This window comes from Panthera pardus, unplaced genomic scaffold (assembly GCF_024362965.1).
Source record: "Panthera pardus isolate Hobbes unplaced genomic scaffold, ASM2436296v1 HiC_scaffold_10, whole genome shotgun sequence".
Lineage (NCBI taxonomy): Eukaryota > Metazoa > Chordata > Mammalia > Carnivora > Felidae > Panthera > Panthera pardus.
The window spans coordinates 34,918,772-34,938,891 of NW_026526655.1; the positions used below are offsets into that span (position 1 = coordinate 34,918,772).

At 41.9% G+C, this 20,120-nt stretch overlaps 1 protein-coding gene and 1 pseudogene across 1 annotated transcript in view; both read right to left on the reverse strand.

Annotated features, from left to right (window-relative positions):
• The window catches only part of LOC109254456 (aldehyde oxidase 2), an 86,490-nt gene extending 77,073 nt beyond the window's left edge, over window positions 1–9,417 (reverse strand). Inside the window, 5 exon segments of the mRNA XM_053906484.1 lie at window positions 2,485–2,611; window positions 4,194–4,302; window positions 5,576–5,672; window positions 7,167–7,224; window positions 9,165–9,417. Of these exon segments, the coding sequence (XP_053762459.1) occupies window positions 2,485–2,611; window positions 4,194–4,302; window positions 5,576–5,672; window positions 7,167–7,224; window positions 9,165–9,218 (445 nt within the window). The 5' untranslated portion in view covers window positions 9,219–9,417.
• Window positions 9,418–18,388: 8,971 nt separating this feature from the next.
• LOC109254480 (aldehyde oxidase 4-like) overlaps window positions 18,389–20,120 on the reverse strand; it is a 67,440-nt pseudogene continuing 65,708 nt past the window's right edge.

Consider the following 20,120-nt stretch of genomic DNA (forward strand, 5'->3'; position numbering starts at 1 on the left):
TGACATTACATTACACATGGAAAACCCAATAGACTCCACCAAAAGTCTGCTAGAACTGATACATGAATTCAGCAAGTCACAGGATACAAAATTAATGTACAGAAATCAGTTGCATTCTTATACACTAATAACAAAGCAACAGAAAGACAAATAAAGAAACTGATCCCATTCACAATTGCACCAAGAATCATAAAATATACCTAGGAATAAACCTAACCAAAGATGTAAAAGACCTGTATGCTGAAAACTATAGCAAGCTTATGAAGGAAATTGAAGAAGATACAAAGAAACAGAAAAATATTCTGTACTCATGGATTGGAAGAATAAATATTGTTAAAATGTCAATACTACCCAAAGCAATCTACACATTCATTGCAATCCCAATCAAAATTGCACCAACATTCTTCTTGAAGCTAGAACAAGCACTCCTAAAATTTGTATGGAACCACAAAAGACTCCGAATAGCCAAAGTAATATTGAAGAAGACCAAAGCATGAGGCATCACAATCCCAGACTTTAGCCTCTACTACAAAGCTGTAATCATCAAGACAGCATGGTATTGGCACAAAAACAGACATATAGACCAATGGAATGGAATAGAGACTCCAGAATTGGACCCACAAAAGTATGGCTAACTAATCTTTGACAAAGCAGGAAAGAATATTCAATGGAAAAAAGACAGTCTCTTCAACAAATAGTGCTGGGAGAACTAGACAGCAACATGCAGAAGAATGAAACTAGACCACTTTCTTGCACCATTCACAAAGATAAACTCAAAATGGATGAAGGATCTGAATGTGAGACAGGAAAACATCAAAACCCTAGAGGAGAAAGCAGGAAAAAACCTCTCTGACCTCAGCTGCAGAAATTTCTTACTTGACACATCTCCAAAGGCAAGGGATTTAAAAGCAAAAATGAACTATTGGGATGGCATCAAGATAAAAAACTTCTGCATTGCAAAGGAAACAATCAACAAAACTAAAAGGCAACCAACGGAATGGGAAAAGATATTTGCAAATGACATATCAGACAAAGGGCTAGTATCCAAAATCTATAAAGAACTCACCAAACTCCACACCCCCAAAACAAATAATCCAGTGAAGAATTGGGCACAAAACATGAATAGCCACTTCTCTAAAGAAGACATCCAGATGGCCAACAGGCACATGAAAAGATGTTCAACGTCACTCCTCATCAGGGAAATACAAATCAAAACCACACTCAGATACCACCTCATGCCAGTCAGAGTGGCTAAAATGAACAAATCAGGAGACTATAGATGCTGGAAAGGATGTGGAGAAACGGGAACCCTCTTGCACTGTTGGTGGGAATGCAAACTGGTGCAGCCGCTCTGGAAAACAGTGTGGAGGTTCCTCAAAAAATTTAAAATAGATCTACCCTATGACTTAGCAATAGCACTGCTAGGAATTTACCCAAGTGATACAGGAGTGCTGATGCATAGAGCCAATTTATGGAAAGAGCCTAAATGTCCATCAACTGATGAATGGATAAAGAAATTGTGGTTTATATATACAATGGAATACTGCTTGGCAATGAGAAAGAATGAAATCTGGCCATTTGTAGCAACATGGATGGAACTGGAGAGTGTTATGCTAAGTGAAATAAGTCATACAGAGAAAGACAGATACCATATGTTTTCACTCTTAGTGGATCCTGAGAAACTTAACAGAAGACCATGGGGGAGGCGGAGAGGGAAAAAGTTACAGAGAGGGAAGGAGGCAAACCATGAGACTCTTAAAAACTGAGAATAAAATGAGGGTTGATGGGGGGTGGGAGGGAGGGGAAAGTGGGTGATGGGCATTGAGGAGGGCACCTGTTGGGATAAGCACTGGGTGTTGTATGGAAACCAATTTGACAATAAATTTCATATATATATATAAAAAAAAGGATGGGTCCTAATCTAGTGACAGGGGTCATTATAAAAGAAAATTTGGACACAGACACACAGGGGAGAAGGCCATGAGAAGACAGAGGCAGGGACTAGACTGTGATGCATCTGTAAGTCAAGGAATACCAGGATAGCTGTCAAACACCAGAAGCAAAGAAGAGGCAAGGAAGAACCTTCCCCTAGAGCTTTCAGAGGGAGCACAATCCTGCTGACACCTTGTTTTCAGACTTGTAGCCTCTAGAACTTTGAAAGAATAAATTCCTGTTGTTTTAATGCACCTAGTTGGTGGTACTTTGTTTTGACAGCCCTAATGAAGGCAGACAAATAAGTCACTGGATAGAGAACTGAGGTGTCAATACGGGTGTGTGATCCACACACAGTGTGTTCCATGCAGGCCTCTCCAACAAGTGCTCTGCCATTCTTCCCTGCTCCTGGGTGAGTTGTAGCTACTTTAGAAACAACCAGGAGGTTCCCTGAGCAGGGCTGGGATGACTTGTGAGAGGGCTGGAAGAGCCTGGGGCATGTTTCCCACCTGGCCTCAGGCAGGTGGTGGGTTTTTTCCATGTCAGACCTACCCCCCAGGGCTTCCATGAGCTGCTCCTCTGAAGGCTGTAGTTGGTTCCTAAGCAGTGTGTACATGGACATCACCATCCCAGGGGTGCAGAATCCGCACTGGGTGCCGTGGCTCCTGGCGATCCTCTCCTAGAAGGACACATGCATGGTCACAGGTTTCTGCTGTCAGCACCCCTCACCGAGGTCCACACCTGGTACCTCTCTTATCATGGTCAAACCCAGTCCCTAAGCAGTGCACTCCTCCTCTTGCCCAGAGATGGCCAGCGTCCCCTTTCCTATGCTGCTCTGGTGGAAGTGACTCGGAAGCCATATTCTATCGTCACAATCATCTCTCAAGCTCAGATGCTCAGATACTTCTAACTGGGAATTAGCAGTGTGCGGCTTCTATTCCTAGAGTGAGAATTCTCCAGAAATCAGTAATTACAAGGAAAGTATGTTTAAGTTTCAAAAACAAGTTTCTTGAACACCTCTATGTTTTGCCCAGCTTAATTCTGACCATGGAGCTGCCTCTTTTTGATTAATTTGGAGACTATTTACTGTTGACCTCACTTTACTTCTTTAAATTCTTTTGTGTTGGCTCAAAAGGAGTTCTACTTTCAAAGATCCAAGGTTTTGGTCTGTGTCCTAGATGCTTGCTATTTAAAGTGTAGCCTATGGACTAGTGGTGTTTGTTCCACCTGGGAGCTTGCAGGAAGTACAAAACCTCAGGCCTCTGCTCCAAACTTCCTGACTCAGAATCTGTATTTTTAACAAGTTCCCAGATGATTCTTTACACATTAAAATTTGGGAAGCCCTGCTCTAGATTTCAGAGTGTAATCCTCTCTGATCTCCCTAGATAGTCTAGTAAATTCTGCTGGGTCCTTTGCCTTTGTTGACCTTTCCTGGAATTGATTCTCATGTTTTGAAACCCAGAGACCCTCTGGGCTCCTCCTGCCTGGAAGGACTTGTAGTATTGGTGGATCTGGACCTATGATTTTCCAATTCTTTGTCTCCATTCTTTGTGACAATCACAGAGGAGTCAGTGTGTTTTCTGCCAATGCATGTGACAGTTCTCTTAAAACCAGCCTCTGTGTCCCAGCTTCAAGTAAAATTTGGAGAGGGGCACCTGGGTGTCTCAGTTGGTTAAGTGTTCAACTCTTGATTTCAGCTCAGGTCATGATCTCATGGTTCATTTGGATCAAGCCCCTGTCAGGATTGGGACACAAGTCTGCTTGGGATTCTCTCTCTCCCTCTCTTTCTGCCCCTCCCCTATGTGCTCTTACTCTCTCTCAAAATAAATAAACAAACTTAAAAAAATGATTGTGTTTGTGGTCTGGTATAGTCAGCCTTGGTTCTAATTTTACTCTTAAGACCTCCTATGCCACAGGGAATAATCCTGAGTTTTATCTTGTTTGCCTCTGACATTTTAGCCTATGAATAATATCTTTTGTACAATATTTATTCCAGCCTATAGTTACATAGTTATTAATCAATGTTTTGATAATCCTGCTTATCATTCAAGTGGAAAAAGTAAGAAAAAAGATGATCATCTAATAAAATGTGGATGGATTTCCAGCTTTCTTTAAATCACTTAGATGTTATTATCTTGATCAATATGCATCCAAAGCTTCTACTTACCTGATCACAACCTAGAAGCTCCAGGCAGCACAGTCAACACTGTGTTGGTTAAAAAGAAAAAGTTAAGAATGAGAAAATTACAACGTGCTCTTACCTGCACAGGGTGAAGCCTGGTGTTGACACTTCCAATACCTTCTACAGTGGTGACAGCAGCCCCATACAGAGAGCAGATGGGCACCAGACATGCAGTAATGGAGAAGTGTCTTCATATGAGGAATAAAAGGAAAATCAAGGAGTGTAACACAGTTCTTCCCTTTTGGGAAGCAAGAAGGACATCAAAAAACCCAAAAGAAAATAAAACAAAAAACCAAGCCTGTCATTCAGCCTCAGGGATGGGGAACTGAAGGGGAGACAGGGAGGATGAGTTTAGAATCCTCTCTGCTGACCCTGTACTATCTGTAAGAATTGGGGATTCTTAGAGGGAACTTGGGCATTCTGAACTTCAGAAAAACTTAAAAAAACTTTTTAACATTTATTTATTTTGAAAGAGAGAGAGGGAGAGAGGGAAGGATAGAGAGAGAGAGAGAGAGAGAGAGAGAGAGAGAGAGAGAGAGAGAGATAGGGAAAAGCAGAGAGAGAAAGAGGGAGAGAGAATCCCAAGCAGGTTCCATGCTCATCTAGGAGCCTGACTTGGGGCTCAATCCCATAACCATGAAATCATAACCTGAGCCAAAATCAAGAGTCAGACACTCAACTGACTAAGCCACCCAGGTGCCCCTCAGAAAAACTTTCTAAGTCCAGAACAGACTTACTTGGCCCTGGACACAATGGGAGAGGATTCAAGTTACCAGGAGTATAATTGGACCTCAACTAGTATTCATTAGGCTATTGACCCCATAAGAAATTAAAGGCATACTTATGTCTTTTATGTCTACATTTGAGATTTTTTTTTTTCTTTTGCTTGTTAATTTAAAACTCTTTGGATAAGGTCATTCAACAGTGGAATGGAGTGTGTTCTGAGACCATTTCTTGATTTTTTGGGGCTAGTGGATCTGGGAGCAGCCCAAATCCTGGAATCCAGCTCTTAATTAAAGGATGCAACTATGAGCCAGGTCTCTGCTCTGCAGGGTTGGTCCAGCCCAGCAGAAGAGGCATTATCTTCAGAGCCAGAAAATGTGGGTTCAAGTCCTTGATCTACAACCTTGTATGACTTTGAACAAGTCACTTCATCTCTTTAAGCTTCAGTTTCTTCATCTGTAAAATGAATGATTTGCCTAAATTGGGGTTTCTTAACCTGGGATGCATAGATGGGCTTTAGGATGTCTGTAATATTCCTGAAAGCGTGTGCAAAATATAATTAGTTTATGTACCTTCTGAGTAGGGGGCTCAGAGCTTTTACCAGATTTTCAGAGGGGTTGAAGATCTAGAAAGGGTTAGAATCACAAGATCTTAGGGATCTTCTGCTCTGGAATGAGAATACAAGCCTGGCAAAGAAACAAAGGCCACTTCTGGCCTCTGAGCTTCTGGGTAGGATACCTTATCTTCGCAGACACTGGGTCATGCTTGGACACCATCACAGTACAGGCACCGCAGCCTCCTCTTCCACAGGCATACTTGGTTCCTGTGAGGCGTACTAGAAGGGGGTGGTCAAGGAAAAGATGCCACATGGATATGTTACCCCCATTATAGCCGCCTCCCTCAGGTGTTGCTAGTGAGGAAGGTCTTTGGGGGGTGAAGGACAGGTCTGAGAAGTCATTCGCCTGCCTCCAGCTCTCAGGCCACTCTAGATCTTATTAGCTGTGTGATACTGAACATATTAACCTTTCCCTGCCCATTTTCTCACTTGCAAAGAGGGAAAAGTAATAGTTACTTTATATTCATAGGCTTATCATATACATCTTGTAGGATGATGGCTGTAAAATTCCTTTGAAAAGTCCTATTTCATTATAGGTATTCTGGGTTCCAATCATGTAACTGGAAGAGAAGATCTTATTTTTAGCAGTTCAATGAATTGCTAGTTTTGTCCATTTGTATTGCATTTGAAAACAAATGAGTGAGCCTTTGGAGAAAACTCCCATCCTTACCTTCAGATCCCACCTGGAGTGTCCCTCTGCTCTCCCTTGTTCTGAGTCCAAGCTCAAATCCAGGCTCAGTCTCTGCGCCTCTCTATTTAGTCATCCTTCTCCCTAATTGTGGTCCATTTCCACCCAGTTTATGAGATTGGATATAATTCACTAGACTGGCTACAAAGATTTCAGAATCACTGACTTTTTTTTTTTTTTTTTTAAGCCATAGGGCTTGTTCACCTAAATTAAGTCATAACCTCAGATGTTTATCAGAGAGGACATGTCAATAAGTGGAATAAGCTGGAGTGTAACTGGAGAGCTTGTGCCCCTTTCTAGACAGTCCCTATTCCAGTTGGCTAGACTGCTACCCACACACGAATGACTATTTGCTCATTTTTCATGAGAAACTGAGAAATGTTGATTTTCTAAAATATGAGATTTCCTCATTTTCAAACATCGACAACTAATTAAAAACCATGTAGGCTTTTAAACAAAACTTGTCCATGGGTTGACTCCACCAATTTATAATTTCTTCCATTTCTTTAGTTACTTTTTGGTTTTTCTGAGAGATATATTAGACCTACCAATGAAAATGGTTGTCATTATGAAGATCTAAATTTCAGAATATAAAATGGTAGGGAACATCTGCCATAAGAAAATGGATATAGGGAAAGGCAATCCTTTCCTATGACACATGCTCTTCCTGAATCTGGAGAATGTGGTTTCCCTCCAGGGCATGGTACATGCAACACAAACCTCTATTATATAACCACCCTCCTGGGAATTTGGAAAGCCCTTAAAAGAATAATTAGTGCTGAAGTAAAGAGCTTAGCTTCCATTTCATTGCTATTAAATCGAGATATAAGAAGCTCTGGGGAAACTTCATCCTCTCCAAATAGCCCAATTAACTTAATATCCTTAAAACCATTGCCAAAAGCAAAGAGAGAAGGGCCAGTGGGGCTGACTGGGGATGGAGAGGGTAGATTAGTTTTCACAATCACAGCAGGCCTAGAGTTTTAAGGCAAACATAGACACTGCCCATACTTTGATCAAAAGGGTCCAGTTCTTTCGTAGAAAGTTCAGCAGAGTGACTTCTGGGTCCACATTCCTCTCTATCACCTGCATTGGAAACAGAAAAGAGATTATTATGGGGATCAAATTGGTGACCCAGTGGAATGTCTGCAATGGCCTGCTAATGATTTAGGGACCAGGGCATAATACTTTCATTGCCTTTTTTTTTGTTTTTGTTTTTGTTTTTTTTTGTAAAGGCAAATGAATTTCACATACATTACAGAGCTGGAGACTCACCAAGAAAGTGGCACAACAATGTTTTTATATGTGATTAGAGTGGGGAGCCACCCCTGGGTAAGCCACCCCTGGGAGCTGTATTCTTCATGTTTTGCTCCACCATTTGTTTTTGTGGAATTTCCAACTCAGTCTTTTTTACTCTTGGAATATTTTAAATTGGGGAGAGACTTGGATGGTGTGTGTGTGTGTTTACAATGAAGGGTCCTAGAAGGAAGAAGTCTGGATAGGAAGGGTTTCTCATCTGGCACCTCTGAAACACCTCCAGCAGGGACTACATTTGATAACATGAGGGATCTCAAGAGTTGGTAGCAGAAAAGGGAGGTGGGGAGAGTTGCTGTCATCCTCAAGGGATCTCTGAGTGTGCTAGTCCCTTCAGGCAGAGAGGCTGATGGTGAGACTTGTTGTCCAAGCTTAGGACCCAGGGTGCCTCTGGTGGAACACTAGAATTCCTACCTCCCTTTCCTTGACAAGTGGGGGATTATCACTCAGAAGCCTGGAGGGATCATCTCTGGTGCTTCTTTCCCATTTGCTCATTTTGTAATATTTCCTTTGACTTTACCTTTGAGTTTCCTGCAAACACCTTAGCCATTCTGTTGCACCAGAGGAAAGGAAGAACAGTGAGCTATTCATATTAGGTTCTTCCTTTCTCCCCAGAAGAAAAATATGAATTTCTGTAGATCCCAAAGAATAACTCTGGGCTCGTGACTCAGAAGGGGCTTGGAACAGAAAATAGAGGTAGAAGCCTCCAAAGTCTAGGCCAGTGGAACAAATGAGTTAGGATTCAGCTCTGGAAAGCAGGTTTGGAAGAATGTATGGTGGCTGCTGGCTGTGGAGACTGGAGACAGGAGACAGAGTTACAAGGGACATGATGAGAACTTAGATGCTCTCTGTTCTATTTCCTTTCTTGGGATGGGAGGGTGGACATGGAAAAATCCCAGTTAGGTTTGTGGGATCGGGTAGCCAAGGGGCCTTACAGGAGGTGGAAAGATGCCAAAGAAGCCATATGCCTTGGGAACTACATAATGGTTCCTTTGAGGGAGAGACTGAGGCTCATGAGCAGAGTGGGCCTGGCAGAGGGCACTGAGGGTCAGCCAGTGGCCTGTGTGGACTAGTGGTGAGAACCAAAGAGGGGATGCTAGGAGAAAGTGACACTGGAAGAGCCCCTCTTCTTGTCACATATGTTCCCCCTAGAACTTAGTCACAACCTGGGAAAGGGGAGGGATTGAAAATTGACTGCAATTACATTTCGACTAATTCTGATTAATGGAGTCTCAACAGAAAAATTAAGTTGATAAAAACAAAGGAAGCTCTACTTCTGGTCATCCTGAGTTTGAGGATCAAGATATGTTACTAGATACAGTGCTTCCAGTATATCAAGCCCAGTGCTAAGTGCTTTATAAGGGAAAAGGGGGTTCCTAGTCAATAAAAGGAGCATTTCTCTTTTAATCTTTTTAGGAAGTAGATTCTAGAGCTAGGTAGTCTGAGGCTCAGGGAGGTGAAGTAACTTGCATAAAGACATACAGTAAATGCAAGAGCTGGATTGGAACAAGACTGCTTGATGCCAAGGCATATGTGATTAACCCTAACGCTTTACCACCTCCCCATATTCTCAGAAGCTGAGTCTTGGCTGAGTGGGGAAGAGGCCAAATTAGTATGGGTTCTTCACCCCTGGCTTCTTGTCCCTGACTGGACAAGAATTCCCCTCAAGCTAGTAGTCTCTGCAAGCCACAGTAGTATCACCCAACACTTACCTTCCTCCCATTCACAAAGAAAACCAAGTCATCTGATTTCGGTGGGCAAGACATTGCACCTGTAAATAAGTTTCACCTTATAACTCTAGATGCAGATGTTCTTTGGCGCCAGAGAAATGAAAATATAGCACTAAGCAACAGAAATCCCTCTCCGTGCAAGAGCAGGCAGCTCAGAGCCCCAGAGAGCAGGGCAGGGGGTGGAGACTCCCTTGCTTTGTGGCCTTTTAAGTCTAGGGCACCTGTGTGGCCCAGCCTCTCTTATTCTGCTTCCCACCAATCCTGGCTTCGAAGCTCACTCCATGCACAACCCACCCCTCTTCTTGCTTTCTTATAAGTTGGAGGGCTGTAGTGTGAAGAACCATAAGCAACCATCTAAACTTAAACCTACTCTGCACACTGTCTCAGCCCCGGGAATATATACTGGACAGATTTCCTTCTTCTCAAAGAGAGCTAGAAGTGGGCTTTCTGAGAGCTTGCACTTTTCCAACTTTTTTCTTATTTGAGCTCAGAAGTGTCCTCATAGGAAATCATATGGATAAATCTATTCTGTGTCCTAAAGTGGAGGTGTGAGGTGCCACAACCACCCAGCTCCTCTATACTCTCCTTACTTCCTCCCCACCCACAGGATTGCTTCACTGGAAAAGGGTGACATAGTCAAGGCAATCACTTTGCAGGTGAATAAAATGAGACCCAGATATGTGAGATCAGTAGCTCAGGGTCACATAGAAACTCAAGTGGCAAAGCACAAACCAAAACCAGGATCTCCTGGCTTAAGTAACCTTAAGTGTATAGATAGATTCTTTAATAAAAAGAAAAATATCATTTTTGATCTTTCTGAACATCTCCAGTTAGATATTAGGGGATAAAATCAAGCAGTTCTTGTTCTTTCAGGTAATGTAATGCCCAGACTTGGCCTCACATATGGGTAAAGCAGGTAGCTGCTCAAGTGGACTGGTTTCAAGAGAGGAGGCAAGACCTCTCTGCTCCCCAAAGCTTCCTTCACAAGTGCATGGAGGCTTGGCACACCATTGTTAGAGTCAACTCTTTGTGTTAAGATGACCTTACCTTGTGACAGGGCTCAGGCCAGAGATGGCAAAGACCTAGCATCCTCTTGACTTGGTTAACTGAGGAAGATCCTCTTTCCCACTCGGTTCACATGTGGCTTCATGATCCTGTCCACCACAGAGTTAGTCCAGAAACACTCCTAATCAAATGGAGTTGGAAGTTTCCAATTTTGTTTACAATTCTTCTTCTTTTTTTTTAAGCTTATTTATTTATTTTTGAGACAGAGTCAGAGAGAGAGAGAGAGAGAGAGAGAGGGCAAGTACAAGTGGGAGAGAGGCAGAGAGAGAGGGAGACACAGAATCCAAAGCAGACTCCAGGCTCTCAGCTGTCAGCACAGAGCCCGATGTGGGGCTCAAACCCATGAACCATGAGATCATGACCCGAGTTGGAGTTGGATGCTTAACTGACTGAGCCACCCAGTTGCCCCTCTTTACAATTCTAATGCCAAGGTTCCAGGCATATCTGTCTTCCTACACCTGTGGAGATGAGTGTCTCCACACGTGTTTGGGTGCGTATGCAGGTGTTTCACATGTGTTAAAAAGCTGTTGAATAAACCCACAACAGGGTCATGAGAAGAGATGTTGGGGATCATGCTGTGAATTAGGTATGACCTTCAGATCAGTCTTTTTGATCATGTCACTCCTGCTAAAAATACCCTCAGTAGCTGTCTGAGACCTGAAACATAAGGTCCTAACTCCTTAGCCCATGGTGCAAAGCCCTTCATTGTCTGTCTTTGTTTCTGATCTGAGACTCTTACTCTTCAAAAAAGTCTCATGCTCCAGCCAAACTACTCCTCTCATCATCCTTCTTCTGCTTAAACGTGGCATTGCTCTACTCAAAACCTTCCAAAGGTGGTTATGGCCTCCCACAGCACTTAGCAAAACCCCATATGCTTTCCACGGAGGCCCCATGGGACAGGACCGGACCTGCTCACCTCTCCAAGTGCATCTTCATCCCCTTTTTCCCTTGTTTGTAATCCCTGGTGCATTGGCCTTTCCCTGCTTCTTGAGTGTGTGGAAGTCTTTCCTGTCCTAAGACCTTGGAGCGTGTTATTCATTCAGCCTCAACCTCTCTTCTCTTAGACATTGGCATATCTGATGCCTTCTTGTTATTTGGGTTTGAGCTCTTCCCTGATCACTCAGTCTGCAGCAGCACTTCTGGCACTCTCTTTTCTACCCCGCTGATTCATTCTCTCCATTGCACTTGTTACTACCCGATATGGATAATTGTTCACCTTTCTATTTGCTTTCCCCACTAGAACTTCATCTCCATGAGGTTACAAATATTACTTTCAATGCACCACTGTATCCTCAGGCCTAGAATGAGTAAATTGCCATAGAGTAAATGCCCAGTAAGTATTTGTTAAGTGGCTGAAGAAGGCTCTTCCATGTCTGCAATCATAGCAACCCTATTCCTATCTTGTTGAGATTGCCCTCCCTCCCTCCATCTTTATCTACCATCAAAAAATAGATTTGAAATCCTTTCTCTTCTTTCTGTTAATTCCAAAAGCAACTCAGATCCAACCAACTGCTTCTTTGCCTTTCACTTAATACACCAGGTACCAGGAAACTAATCTCTTAACTGCCACTAATGGTTGTCTATTCAATGTTTATATCTCACTTTCCCAATTAGGTAGTAAGCTCTTAGTTAGAATAGCTGGTTGTATCCCCCACAGTGCTCAGCATGAATGACAACTTGTTTATTGCAGGGGCTAATGTATGCTTGATTGATGACCTAAGACACTTTTTAGTGAAGGAGGGAGGCATTAGTAATCCATTCATTCATTCACCCAGTAGGTACTGACATATCACTAAATATTTATCATTGTAAGAAGCAAGAAACATGGGAATTAGCTTTGATTTGGGGAGGGGGATAAAGGAAGGCCTGAGGAGGGGACATCTAGTCCTGACAGATGAGGAGGAGCTGATTCTGTGAGAGCTGGGAACGGAGGAGAGGCAGCCTGGGGAGAGAAAAAGTAGAGACTGAGGCCTTTCCGTTTAAGGGAAGGGATTGTTTTTCAGGATCCACAGTCCATTCACCACCTCACTCTGCCCCTAAAAGAGGGAAATTAGTGAACACCGAGAATTCGCAATTCCCATTTACAGGAGCACGGACTCTGTCAATGAAAAGCAAGGATCATGGGGTTTCAAAATACTTAGAGGAATAAATCCTTCGGAATCAACATAAAATACAAGTGTTTAACATAGAGGAACAGTTTTAGAGTACTAAAGTGTGATTATGGTATTAGATTCAGAAGATATAAAAGTAATTTGGATTATAGAACCAAATACATTAATTGCTGGGAAACTGAAATCTGACCTTGAATGGCTTCAGAGAGGTATTTTTCAAACTTGTTTCAGCCAGGGAAACTTTTGTTTGAATGAAATCTTATAAAGCATAAACAAATTAAACAAAAAGGTTACTGCTTAGCCCAGAGGGCTGGGGGTGAGGCCTGAAGTCCTCTGGTTTTCTCTGTCTCAGAAAGCCCAAGGGCTCTGGGGAGCTCATCAGAAAATGACTCACTGCAGAGTGAACAAAAGGTTGCCCACAGTATGAAGGTAGCATGAAGTCTTTGCCAAGGTTTTCTGACCCTTAGATCTTATTCAAGACAAAGGGAAAAAAGCCACCACAGTTTTTTTCCTTCTTGTTTTCCTTTAATGAAAAGGGAAGGCTAAATGTCTTCACGTTTAAATGGATTATTCTGGTAAGTGAAAGAAACCTGACATATACTGACTCATGTGCTTGAGGTTTGTTATAAAAATACACTTAAGAGTTACATCAAAAAATCCCTGTTACCCAATGGAAGAATTAATATTCTAAGTGACACCACCCTCCCCAACAATCCAAACAAACCTATTTCTGGGGGAAAAAAAATGCAACAAATCCTGGTCACAGATGTAAATGGAAAAGTACTGGCCATGGCTTCAGTATCCCTAGGGCACTGCCTTCTGTGGTGAGCTCTTTAAAACCCAAAGGTAGAACACAGTCAAGCAGACTGATAATGGGGCACTTTCAGGACTCCTGACTTGGTCATTAAACATCTATATTCCAGACCCTCTATTCTCAACTGTTTTGACTACGAGGTCCTTTCCCCCACTCTCCCAGCTCCCATCTCTAGATCAAGGCACCTGAAAATTCTGTTTCTGGTGAGCACCTGCTTCCTGGCATCAAACTTCTGGCTGCCACAGAGAAGACAGGAGACTCACAGCTTCAGGTTTCTGAGAGGGAAGAAGGGCAATGGGGACCATGTAAGTGGAGCAAAATACCCTCTTCCTGCCTGGATAAAGACCACCCTATCTGAGGAAAAGGATCAAACAGTAAAGTAGCTCAGATAAGAAGGGTAAAGAGGAGAGGAAATCTAAGAGCTTAGGGCAGGCTTTTAGGGAAGTGTAATATAAATGCTAGAAAGAGTCATATAGTGAAAAAAATTCAATTAATGGTGTAAACTAAAATACACAACAGCCTCAACAGCTTAAGGGTTGGGGGGTTGCTGGGGAGAGGGGAAAGTAGAAGCCACTGAAGTCATTTCACTAGGGCAAAGGGTGGAAATATGGGGACAGTTGGAGCAGGAGACCAGGAGAGTAATTTTTCATGGGGGAAATATTTGGTATCTTGTTTTCAAATAGTGGTAGAGAAATATGTGTCTGTTTATTAAAGTGAGTAAATGGAAAAGTAAACTCATGGTAAAGTAGAACTTCAAAATTAAGAGAAGAAATGGAGGGGTGTTTGGGTGGTTCATTAGGTTAAACGTCCGACTTCTGCTCAGGTCATGATCTCACAGTCTGTGTGTTTGAGCCCTGCCTGGGGCTCTGTGCTGACATCTCAAAGCCTGCTTAGGTTTCTGTGTCTCCCTCTCTCTCTGCCCTTCCCCTGGTCGCTCTGTCTCTCTTTCTCAAAAATAAATAAATAAACATTAAAAAAAAGAACCAGCTGGTTGTCCCTGAACAAACCAGCAAAAATAATGAAAAGGAAGTTTAAGACACTTAAAGTATACTTTATATTATGCTTATGTTTAAGATACTTTATATTAAGTATATGACACATGATACTGTTAAAAAATAAAAATTCAACCCAGTAAATGTAAAGATCTAATTGGCTTTATGCAACACTCTATGAATGGGGCAGCATCCTATCTAGCAAAGGAAGGGAGCTCCCTCAGGGTCTGCCTCAGGGGCAGAGAGCCTCTTTCCTCAAGGTCTTGCAGGGGGGTGGGGGGATGGAGGCAGCCCTGCAGTGACTGAGTGTCATGGGGTACAGTGGGGGTACACAGGCCTGTCTCTTACAGCCTAAGTGGGACCAGTTTGTGGAGATAGTGCTTGCTCCAAGGCTCCTGCTGGGTTCCTGATGCCTTGGGGGTCTTGCTCGACTTCTCCTTCTGCCCAATTCTGCTTCTTCAGCCTTCCTATGCCAGGTGTCGATCCCTGAAAACATCCTGCTCCCCATACTCTGTCTCAGCATCTGCTTCCAGAAAACTCATCCTGTGGTTCCACGTGTTCTGATAATGTGAGGAATTTGGCCATTTTACACCATTGTGCAGAGGATTTAAAGACTTTTTCTTAAAAGAAACAACATGGCATGTAGCTGGCTCAGTCAGGTAATCATTCAACTCTTGATTTTGTTTCAGGTCATGATCTCACAGTTCATGAGTCCACTTAGGATTTCGCTCTGTCAGCATAGAGCCTGCTTGGGATTCTCACTCTCCTCTCTCTCTCTGCCCCTCCCCTGCTCATGCTCTCTCTTTCAAAATAAATAAATAAAACTTAAAAAAAGAAAAAGAAACAACATAGATATCCCAGCCCTCCTGTCCCAGCCCTCTTTTTGACCTCTCCCATTTCTAACACTTGAGCATATGTGATTGTCTTCAGGTTCAAGACACTGAACAGGAATCAAGTCCCTCCCCACTACTATTCACTCAGCTCCATTTGCCCAGTGTTTTTGTAATCTGGCACAAGACTGTTCTGTCATAAGCTTTTGGTCCAGAAGAAGTAAGACATCCTTGGCCCCATGGGTCAAAAGGAGCAAGGTGGAGCACAGGGAGTGTAGACCGGCCACACGGTATTTCTCTTCTGACAAACTTTTATTGAACCCACAATTAAGCAATAGCCCCGGTAGGTTTTTAAGTAACAAGAAATTGCAGTTTTGCCCAAAGATAATAATTATTATGTGCTTTTATCACTGAAAGGGCACTTCACCATTTATGGACCACTGGTTAAAAAGATCATACTTTACAGTTCTGTGTAACTCTCACTGTGATAACACTTTAAAATTAGATAGTCAATAATTAAATTTTAAGATATTTATGTAAATTAATAACATGGATTAAGTTTTATGATAGATACTAAAAACTGTCAAATTTTAAGGACATTACAATATTAATCCTATGTTTGAAAACTGCTATCCTATAAAATGTGCTATTTTTGTAAATACTTTCTCCCCAACCCCAATTCTTCAAGTTAATTAAGTACTACTTAAATGATCAGACTTATTTTATAAAAATTCAATTTCTTTTTTTTAAAGTTTATTTTATTTTGAATGTGAGAGAGAGAATGCACATGCATGCAAGAAGGGGAAGAGCAGAGAGAGAATCCCAAGCAGGCTCCACGCTGTCAGCACAGAGCTTGACACGGGACTCCATCTCACAGACCATGAGATCACGACCTGAGTCGAAATCAAGAGTCAGAGGCTTACCCAAGTGTTTTCAGAGGCTTTGCCCACACAATCTATGAAATGTAATACTTTTAAAATTAATTTGCATCTGTGACAAATGTGTCCTCCTACTTTACTGATGGAAAAATATACCAGTAACCCTATTTTTGCTGTTATGTCTGGCACAATGAGTCTGTGTGGGTTGGGTTCTAGGAAAACTAGATTATTGGGTAAATTCAGACATTTAAAAATATATGTACACACACAGACTTCTCTTAGAATAAGAGACACTGACTGAGAGACTTTTCTTTGGAAAGAGGCTTTTCCTTTCCACTGCCAGCCTTCTCTTCTTCCAATCTGGTCTCAACACACATAAACAGTCATGCACGCTACTTCTTCCAGCACAAAATTACTATTAATAAACACAGAGTTTACCATCTAGCACACAGATCACAAGTGATTTAGTTTGTTTATTTGTGTTTCAAACCTCATAGGGACTGAACACCTTCTCTGGCATAACCCTGAATTTCCTTTGGAAAATGCAATGTAAAGTAGCGAAGAAATAACTGAAAAAAACCCCAGTATTTTTGTGTTCCTCTGAAATGGCAAAAGGAATGTGGTGCTGATTTCATCTATTAGACACCAAACCAAATCAAGGTGATTTGAGATCACCGTTTTACTCCGTATGGTTTTCCAGAAGAAGACACTATACCACTAGCATGGCTCATGGCAGATGAGGACCACCTGGAGGCTTTGGATGGTTTACATCCGTAAGCCTCATCTAAACAGGCCATATGGGAGTGGCAGGAACCCGAAGATGGTGGTAAGGCTTGCAGTGCTGGAGATCACAAGAGCCAATTACAGACATCTCTTCCAATCCCATGTTCAGAGACCTCATCGTTGGTGGCTTGGAGTTGGCCAAGGTGGGCGTACTTACACCATGGAGATTGGCAAACGTTATAAACCATGCATTTTTCAGGCAAGCTGGTTATTACAACCAAACCTTTGGCTTTGGGGATCCAATCCTGAGAGTTTTGGGGTGGATGATTTTAGGAGTCAGCAGATTTCTGAAGAACAAAGCATGAGCATTTTCTTCAGTTGTTCCATGGTAATGAAAACCCTACCATGTTTTAAAATCATGATGCTGTAGATCTTCAGTATAATCCAAATGAAAAGAAGAATTTTTGATTCTAAGCTTCCTTATATTTTTGGTGTAAATTTGCATCCTAAAACATAATAATGCAGTGACCTAAACCACAGAGAATAACCGAAAGATACTAAAATTATCTTTGACAATTGGGTGCCAACCTACATTTTGCTCTGGTTTGAAAATTTTAAGGTCAATCATGTATTCTTTCATTTTCTAAGAACAACATAGGATTAAGACACATGGATAGACTAAGGTATAAATGTTGAAGGATCATCTTTAGGAATCTAAAAAAGATCAAAAGAAGGAAGATAATAAAATTCTGTTATATAAAAAACTTGTAATTCAGAAGAAAAAAAATTTAAGGTTTCTTTTTTTAATTTATTTTTGAGACAGAGAGAGAGCATATGCACAATTGGGAGAGGGGCAGAGGAAGAGGGGGGACAGAGGTCTGCACTGGCAGCAGAGAGCCCAATGCAGGGCTCAAACTCATGAACCATGAGATCACGACCTGAGCCAAAGTCAGATGCTCAACTGACTGAGCCATCCAGGCACCACAGAAGAAGAAGAATTGTTTTTTGTTTTTTTTTTTTTAAGAACAAGTCAGGGGCACCTGGGTGGCTCAGTCAGTTGAGTATCTGACTCTTGATTTCTGCTCAGGTCATGATCTTATGATTGTGAGATCAAGCCCCATGCCAGGCTCTGCACTGGGCGTGGAGCCTGATTGGCATTTTCTTTTTCTCTCTCTTTCCCTCTCCTGCTTTCTCTCTCTCTCTCTTTCAAGATAAATAAACTTTTAAAAAAAGAACAAGTTGATGTCCATTTTATTATCAAAATTATATAGTTTTTTTGTTTCTTTCAATCCTTGAGACATAAATCTTTTTATCCTTATAAACTTCTTATGTTTGGGATAAGATATGTCTTATTCAGAAGCCCTGTAATTGCAATCTAATTTTATACTAGAGCCTCATTTAGGGTTGCAGTAAGCATTTCCATATAGGAATAGTCCCTGAGGATAGTTCTAGACATATTTCAACAGATGGAAAATGAAACTGTGTCATTAGTGTGTCATTACAAGGCATATCGAAGAGTGCCAAGTGACTTGATATTTTAAGTTAAATTATTTTTATTAGTTTGCTTAACAAATACTTTCTGAATAACTGACCAGATCAGATATTCATTTAACCTAATTTGGTTATTAAGGTAATTAAAATACCATATCAACTTCTTTTTGATAAAATGTTTCAAGAAATAAGCTACCATGTCCATTTGCTACTAGCACTGGCTCATTTGAGTCTGATTTTCTTTGAGGTCTAAAACAAGCCATCATTTGAAGAGGTTCACTCACTCTGCAGTTGCTTTGGAGCATATAGGTAGTAGCAGGTGAAGGCAGAGTGAGAATTTTTATTGGAAAACATGAACCTGCCCTGTGCTTTTGTCATGTTTACCAAATCCATACTAAGAACCTGGAAGTCCATGAAAGTGGTGATTACAACAGGGACCTCTCCTCACCACCCTTACCATGTCAGTAAATTGATCCACACAAGTTACCCTAACCAACTCAGGAGTTGCTGGGCCACTCAGGGTGAAGGTCTTGGTCAGCCCCCTTTCTTTATGGGCAGCAGTGACTGCATTCATATATGGTCAACAACACGGAGGGTTCCAAAACATTCCAGCCTCACCCAAACCCTGAAAGGAGGGCAAAAGGCTATCAGAAATGTCTGGTTCTCCTAGGACTAATTTGTGTACACCACCCCCCCCCCCAACACACACACACACACTCTCTCTCTCTTTCTCCATCTCTCAATTCACCTCTTCTGGCTTTATAATCCTCAGAGTAGAGTATGTCTGAGTTGCCAGAACTGAATTCCCCTCACGCTGATTTGTGTATGGGGTCCTCCTCAAAGTAGCTCATGAAAATATCCCAGGACATCAGGATAGTGGGACAGCTAAAACCTCTGTTCGTCTGCCCAGGTAATGTCCTAAAGACCAAAGCCCTTGGTGCCCTCTAGAATATTCCAACTTGGGCTCCAGACCATTTATGTTTAACTCAAAACCCAAGTAAAGCAACCACAATCTTTATGGCTAAGCCTGAAAGACTGAAGTGCTTGCCTCAAGCGTGAACTGTTGAAGTCCACATGTGTGCTAACTTCCTTGGTGTGTGTTAGATGTTTCTGAATTAACCATGTGGTAACATTATATTTTGAATGATTCACCAACGCTTCTTTGTACTTATTTTTCTTTCTTTCTTTCTTCAAAGTAGTGTGGTCTGTGGTTTGTGTCCAGGCCCTTAGTGAGAGATGAGACAAAGGGTTCCAAGCAGATAAAGCCTATCTCAGGCTTTGGTTTTTACTCTGAAGCAAATGTGGAGGGAAAGGGATTGCTGGTAGAAGTAAGGAGGAGGGGGTGAGAGCAGAAAGGTCTTGTGTCCTATTTGGAGCAAACTGGCAGGGAGGTGGCTACACTCTAAAAGGCAGAATTGCACCCTATGTTAGGATGGTCTTTAGAGATTCTCCCAGTACAGAAGAATAGATAGAGGCCCTTCAGACAGGAACTCTTGCCTTCCTCCCAATCTTGACCTACATTCAAAAAAGAGAGGCAATTTCCTAGAAAACCTAAGGTTCATCTGCCATCTTTCTGGCCAGATGTGGGCTCAAAACAGAACTTCAGTTGGGGAAGTTGTGTTTTTTGTGCACTTGTGTTCAAGAGCTCTCACCATAAGTCTTTATGGGTCAGTTGAAGCCCATATGGCCCAGGGAATGTAGAGTCAATACCTCTTGTATTAGCAGCTATTAATAGCTCAGAGCAAATAGTGAGAAACTTGTTTGAAAGCCTATTCTGATTTGGGGAGAGTGTGGAAAGAGGCAGATAAACAAGAAAAAATTGAGTCCGGAGGACATGTGAGAAGGGTGAAGAAAAGAAAGTTCTGGGTGGGTGAAATTTGCCGACAATTTCAGTTTTATCTTGTGGTGGCCCTTAGCCTAATGACCCATGATGCTTGGTTCTTCCTTGACCTTTCTTGTTTGATTACATTTGTTTCATGATCTCAAGACTGAGCACCACTCTGCCATGAATTGGCTTTTCTTTTCCCTTCTTTT